Here is a 7,277-nt window from a genome sequence, read left to right on the forward strand (position 1 = left end):
AGAGTGCGTGATCATAGCTCACCACAACCTCAGACTCCTGGCCTCCTGCTTTGGCCTCCCAAAGTACTGAGATTGCAGGTGTGAGCCACCATACCCGGCCTTGCATACTTTTTAAACCTTTCTGATAAGTATTGTGGGGTAGCATTTTCCATTATTTTCTTGCTCCGAAGAAAACAATTCTAAGACAAACATTGAGAGTTTTAAAAGTAGTAGAGTATATCTTTGAACATGTTGGATAATATGTGCTTTACTTTATAGTATACACTCTGTAAAATTTGGTTAACTGAATCAAGTTTAGCATTAACAGAGTAAACGGTTTTCATGTTTTTCATGCAGGATAAATCAGTCAGCAGAGAAAAATCCAAGGCACCAGCAAGAGCTTTGCCGCAGTTGTCTTTGGTAATTTACCTATACATTCTTATTGAATTTTTGCCCTTTTGCTGTGCTACAAAAGATTTCTGAGATCTTAGCATCCTTTTTTTATTATTTTGACTATAAATTATCATTGTCCTGTGGAAGAGGCAGTTAATGAACATTTTCAGTTGATAAAGTGCTGTACAAGTTAGTTTTTACTGTAATAGGATTGATTGGTAATTATGTTGAGTTTAATGCCATTTAGTTACACTCTTGTGACTCCTGAAAGTTAAATTTAAGAGGAGATTCAATGCAAATATTATTATTTTAAAAATTGTGATAAAATATACATAACAAAATTTATCATTTTAACATTTTTTAAATATACAGTTCAGTGGCATTTAGTATATTCACATTGTTGTGCAAACATCACTACTGTCCATCTCTAGAACTCTTTTCATCTTCCAAAACTGAAGCTCTGTATCCATTAGAGAATAATTCCCCATTTTTCCCTCCCTCAGCCACAGCAAATCACTATTCTACTTTTTGTCTCTGTGTATTTGACTACTCTAGGTACCTCATATAAGTAGAATCATACAGGGTTTGTCCTTTTGTGTCTGACTTATTTCACTTAGTCTTTAAGGTTCATCCAAAGCATTATTTTTTTTTGAAAAATATTTTAAAAGCTCAGACAGAGCAAACCATTAGGTTATTAAGTATAGAATGTCCGATTTCCTTGAGTACTAAGTTTGACAGTTGATATCTCTGACATTTTGCTTAGACACTCTGTTTTTTTAATTATTATTATTATCATGAAGGTACATCCTCATTCTTTTAAACTCACATTTTGGCTTGTGATTATCTTTCACATTTTTTTTAGAGCAACTTTTGTGAAACCATGGATAAGACAAAAATTCGTGTTATTTTTGAATGTGAGTTCTGTCATGGAACCAATGCAGGCAGACAACTTGAAATATCAACAGAGTGTTTGGGAAGGATGTGGATAATGAACATACAGTACGTTGATGGTTTGAGAAGTTCCATTCTGGTGATTTTAATCTTGAAAACGAGCCATGTTTTCATGGGACAAAGGTGGATAATGGCGACCTGGGACAAAGGTGGATAATGATGAGCTGAAAGCTATAGTGGAAACGAATCCATAAACGTGAATTAGCAGCAAGGTTTGATGTTACTATTCCAATAATATTGGACCATTTGAAACAAATGGGAAAGGTAAAGAAGCTGGATAGATGGGTTCCACACGAATTAAATGAGCATCAGAAGAGAAATCGTCTTGAAACTTGATTTTCTTTGCTGTCATGACATAAAGGTGACCCATTTCTACACCATATTGTTACACGTGATGAAAAATGGATTTCTTTTGATAATCACAAGCGTTTGGCACAATGGTTGGAGAAAGATGGAATGCTGAAACACAGCCCAAAACTGAATATTCATCAAAAAAAAGCTAATGGTGTCTGTCTGGTGGTCCAGTGCTGTATTATCCACTACAGCTTCATGAAACCTGGTCAATAGATTACAGTGGATGTGTATTGCAACCAGCTGGACAAAATGATGAGGATGCTTGTGATTAAGCAGCCAAGATTGGTCAATAGAGACAGGCCAATCCTCTTGCAAAACCACATGTAGCAAAAAACTCTGCTCAAACTATGGAAGCTGGACTTGGGAACTCTCTCAAGAGAATACGCATCCACCGTATTCACCAGACCTTGCACCAACTGACTACCACTTCTTCCAGGCTTTGGACCACTTCTTGCAAGGAAAAATATTCAATTCTTGACAAACTGTGGAAAACACCTTTCATGATTTCATCACCAGTTGTTCTCCAGGCTTCTTCACTGCTGGCATAAGCAAGTTACTGTTAAGATGGAAAAACTGTGTCAATAGTTTGGGCATACTTTGATTAATTGTATTGCTCCTTGTTTGAGATAAAATAAACTTTTGATTCAAAATAGGACATTTCATATTTATAACCTAATATTAATATAAAATTGAATTTGTGTTGCTTTTTTTTTTTTTTTTAAGACAGGGTCTCCCTGTGTCACCCCAGGTAGAGTGGAGTGACATCAGTATAGCTCACTGCTATCTCAAACTCCTGGGCTCAAGCGATCCTCTTGCCTCAGTCTCCCTAGTAGCTGGGACTAAGGTGCACATCATGACCTCTGGCCGATTTTTCTACTTTTTAGTAGAGATGGGGCCTCACTCTTGCTCAAGCTGGTCTCGAACTCTTGAGCTCAAGCAACGCTTCTGCCTTGGCCTCCCAGAATGCTAGGATTACAGGCGTGAGCCACCGTGCCTGGCCTTGTGTTGTTTTATACAGAGAAAATTCCTGATAATTTGAAATGAAGGACATTTTTTTCTTAGAAAACTTGAATTAACATTCTTAGATTAATTATCTTGAACATTTCAAAATATGCATTTTAATTGAAAATATACTTTTATTGATAGTGCCAAATTATCACACCATGTCTGTAGAATTGAGCCATAGGATGTTTTCCCTGCAATATCTACCTTAAATTTTCTAGTTTAAAAGACAAAGATCTGAAAAGAAATAGACAGTTTATTTTCTCTTTTGAGATTTAAAAATTTTAAAACTGAAAAAAATAAAAATTGCCCTTAGTTTATTGTGTCTTGTTAGCATACAGATTTAGAAATGTGAACTGAATTTAAATTTACTTATTTGAATGTCTGTGGCTGAGATGAATAATAATCCTTTCCTGTCAGTGAATCACATAATCATCTAAAAAACTTTCGTTGGCTGATTTAAACTTGGTTTTATGTTCATATTTGGCTATACCTTGCAATTTTTTTTTAGCATTCTTTGAGTTTGATGTTTTAAGGGAAATTGTATTTTCAAGAGATGTTTAAAAATATAATCCATTGAATTTAAAAAAGCTATTTTCATCTGAATACAGTATTAAGTTTTGCATTTAGATAAAATTTTTCTGGCAGTAATTAAGACCTCGAGTGATTTTCCTTACAGACCATGCTTGTGGTGATCACTGTGGTTGAAATCAAGGGTGACCCAGCACTGGTGGCTCTCAGCCTCTTGTGAGCTGGTGACTTGATTTTCACCCGTTCTGCATACCTCACTCAGAGCACTCCCAGGAGTCTTAAATCTTTTATGGAGCAAGATGAGAGTTGAAGAATGAAAGGTCAGGCTGAAGGATAGAAGAGCACTGATATAAGTTTTCTTAGCCTATTTTTCTTGCAAGAAGAACCTGAAACAAAGACTTGTGTGCAGGTAGTTTATTTGGGAAACAGGAGTAAGGGATTGGGGAGAGTAAAATTAGGAAGAAGGAGAAGCCAGTGCAGGCATGGGCTATCAAATTGGTTTGAATTTGAAAGGAAGAAACAGACCAAATTGTCACTGTTAAAAAATATGTAGATTTTACTCTATAATCCACTTGTCTGGGTTTATTGAAGAACCATAGTGTCCAGAAACAGTAGGTCTGTGTCCTGGTATTACAATAATTGGCTTGAGCTAATTAGTCATTGCCTTTTTAGAAGATGGAGGTGCTGCCACAGTCCCCACCACACTCTATTGTTTCCCAGGACTGGACCTGAGTGCCAGGTACCTGTCATCACTAGCTTTTTCCCTCTTTATGATACCCGTCCAGATTGTGTATGTAGATCATTTGTAACCCCTACCTTAAATGATGGAACAAATATGTGGGTTGCCAGAGCAATCTAGGGCAGTTTAAAAGTATGAGAACAGGAAGACCTTTTGGAGCTCCTTCTTTTGGAGCTGAAATGCAGGGGGAACTCATTAGCATTGGAGACCAGCAGAGAGCACCTCTCATTTAAACAGAAGGCTTAAAGACACTTGTCAGTATCTGGGGATGAGTAGACTTTTTGGAGTGAACACCCCAATTTTAGGTACAGGCACCCACATCAAACCAGCAGTGGGACTTTTGATAACATCCCCCAAATAGTGCACACCATGGCCATTCACAGGCTTGAAAAAGATCTACTATTGAGTGTTTTCTTTCCAGATGTCCTGATCTGTTTGAGAAAATGTCTGTGTTTATAAATATTCATGTATTTCATGAAAAAAGTTTTTCTCTGGTATTGTTTATTAATGCTATTTAAATTTCATATTTTAGGTGAGTTCAAAGCCCCAGTGGCAGCAGGCAGCTCCATCATTTCATCTGAGTATAAAGCAGGACAATGAGATTCCAGAACAATTTAGTGTTAAAAATGAACAGTCCTATGGTAAGAACTTTACTATCCTAAGTTAGATTTAAGGAACATTTCTAGAGAAAAACACCGTATAACATTTAGTTTATAGAGTGATGGAATTATAAAACCAAAGTGATGCTTATGTCAATTAGAAGAATTTTCCCAAGTGTTTTCCCTCATAAAATAATTGATTCCAGTTTTTAGTTATTTCAGGCCATTGTAAATAGTATAAGAGGTAATATTTTAGAAATTGAAATTTTTTAAAATAAAACTTTGATTTATTGAAGTCACAATTTGCCTTTGCATCAAAGACTGAGAAGATTTTTCTAAAAGAGATTTTAATAAATTGTAAATGTTACTTCCAAATTAGTCATTTTAATGTTTTTATATTTTAACTCATTAAATATAGTGCTTATCAGATTATATTTAATATTAACTTTTTTAAACATGGTTCTTTAAATTTTCTCAAATAGTTTTATATTCTGTTTTTGTCACAATTTAATCTTGTTCATTTTTAAAGGGTTCTATGTAAACATATTAGTAATTGAAAATTTTGTTAACATATTAATCAAAATATAAAATGAATCAATTGAATATTCTTGAAATACTCAGACGTTTCTATTTATGATGACACAAAACAAGAGTAGTTTAACTTCCTGATAGTAAAAAGAATGAATTATACCTAGGATTACTTGAGAACATATTTTTTTCTTGAAAGGTGATTTAGCATTTTATTCTAAGCACTTAGATGTTTTAGCTTACTTTTTAGATGAATTATTTGTGACTTTTTTTTTTTAAATTCAAGCTGAATACATGGAACACTTTGGAAAAAAAGGAAAATTACAGGATCAAGTTGATGATACTTATGCTGGACCATCTACTTCCAAATCAAAGGGCAAATCTCCACATAAACAACGAGAAAACTTTAGAAGTACTCTTGTTAATGTCATTATGTAAGTTCCATAGGCTAACCCATCTGTGTTATGCTTGCTAGAGCCCCTGGGACCTTTTTATCTAAGAATATAAAAAGTCTATGCATCTCTAAGGATGCTTCAAAGGCTTGTTGGAATGAGGCCAGAGTACAAAGAATGAAAGAGATTGAGTTTATTAAGTAAGTCCCACCTTTAAATATGATGAGTCGTAAAGGTACCAATGTTAATACTGGATGATGGCTGAGCAAGCAGAATTTCTTTGAGTCCTGTTGTAGCCCAGATGGTTGGTGGAAGATTTGGGCAGTTTTTTTCCCCCATCTTATCTGCTCAGGTGATGTAGTGACTTCTCTGCTGTGTGAGTCTCCTTGTGTAGAAAGGGAATTGAGGTGAAATGGTCAGCCATGTGCTCAGGGCCTGGGTTTTCCCTGGCTGAGTTTTAGAATGCATCATGGAGAGCAAGGCAGACGCAAGCTACTAGTTCCTCTTTGCCTTGTTTCCACATAGCTTTGTGCTAGTTTCATTTCATTATGACTCTCAGGGCGTATACCATTTGTGGAACAAATGGAGTTTCATGACCCATTGTGTTAAGTAACTCACCCACAGAACCCTGTTCTACTGTCCCCATGTGACACTTTACTAGCTGGGTGGTCATCTTGAAGGGAGAACAGTGGGTATTGAGTGCTTACAAATGGCAAGAGGGATATTTGTGGGAATGCTGTGCAGCTGGACTGAGGGTGTGCACCCCATCTAGAGTGGCTTTGAATTTTCTTTTGCCAGGTGCTACGAGAATATTACCAGCTTGGTCCACTTAGATTGCTTTCTTGGCTTAAGCACTCTCAGATCACACAAGCAGTGTAAAATCAACACTCAAATCAATGGGAAGATAGGCCTCTTTTCATACTCACTTAATAAATATTTTTTGAGTACCTATTCTGTGTTGCATTAAACTGAGACATTACCCAAAGCCTTGACTCTTTTCTCTGGACCATATCATTGAAAAGAATAAGTGTAAAGTTCACAACGCATTGGATTCTTGAATTTATAAAAGACAAATATAGTTAGAAGACCTATTCTGAGTATCTATCTTGGTATAGTATCTCAGACAGATATTCAATAAACCTCCAGTCTCTCCTCACTGGACAATTAGTGGGAAAGAGAATTTTATTATACAGCATCACTGACCTGTATCCATCCCAGATGAAGTTGGGATCCAGAGCATAATACAGTCAATGATAAAGAGGTTAAAGCTATCCCAGACAACTTATTTTTTCTGAAGATGTGAACTATGCCTTCCTGCAGAGTGTAGTCCCAGAACAAGTCACAAAATGGGGCTCGAACTGGCATAGATTTAGCATTGAATTATAGTTATAAATATTCTGGTATAATATGAACACATACTCAATGATGAATACATAGGAACTTAAGAGCTTCCATGTCACTTGTTGCTAACTTGTATGTCTCTAGAAATCTGAGAAATGGTCTTTTGAAGAATGTGTCTGTGTCTTCTGCAAAGCTGCATGTAAAGTACTTTCTGTCAGTGCTCTTTTTAAAACCGATATTAACAGATAATCACACATATTTTAGGAATAATGCAAGAACACTCTTTTACAAGTTCCAAGAAGAGAAAGCTTGGTTTTTGAGTAATATGGAAGAATGAGTAAAGGCCTTCAAGAATGGTATGGCCTCTGAATTAGGTCTTGCAAATCACTTCCAATATAACTGTCTATGGGATAATATTTTGGGAAGAATATGATACCAAACAAATATGTATCTTATTTATAAAATGTT

The 7,277-nt window shown here is 35.7% G+C and overlaps 1 protein-coding gene across 1 annotated transcript in view; it reads left to right on the plus strand.

The window, feature by feature from the left end:
* Positions 1 to 321: 321 nt before the first annotated feature.
* The window catches only part of DNAH7 (dynein, axonemal, heavy chain 7), a 233,491-nt gene continuing 226,535 nt past the window's right edge, over positions 322 to 7,277 (plus strand). The window contains exons 1-3 of the mRNA XM_012641642.1: positions 322 to 399; positions 4,482 to 4,590; positions 5,363 to 5,510. Of these exons, the coding sequence (XP_012497096.1) occupies positions 322 to 399; positions 4,482 to 4,590; positions 5,363 to 5,510 (335 nt within the window). The remainder of the gene's footprint in view (positions 400 to 4,481; positions 4,591 to 5,362; positions 5,511 to 7,277) is intronic.

Source organism: Propithecus coquereli, unplaced genomic scaffold (genome assembly GCF_000956105.1).
Source record: "Propithecus coquereli isolate 6110/MARCELLA unplaced genomic scaffold, Pcoq_1.0 Scaffold167, whole genome shotgun sequence".
Classification (NCBI taxonomy): Eukaryota; Metazoa; Chordata; class Mammalia; order Primates; family Indriidae; genus Propithecus; species Propithecus coquereli.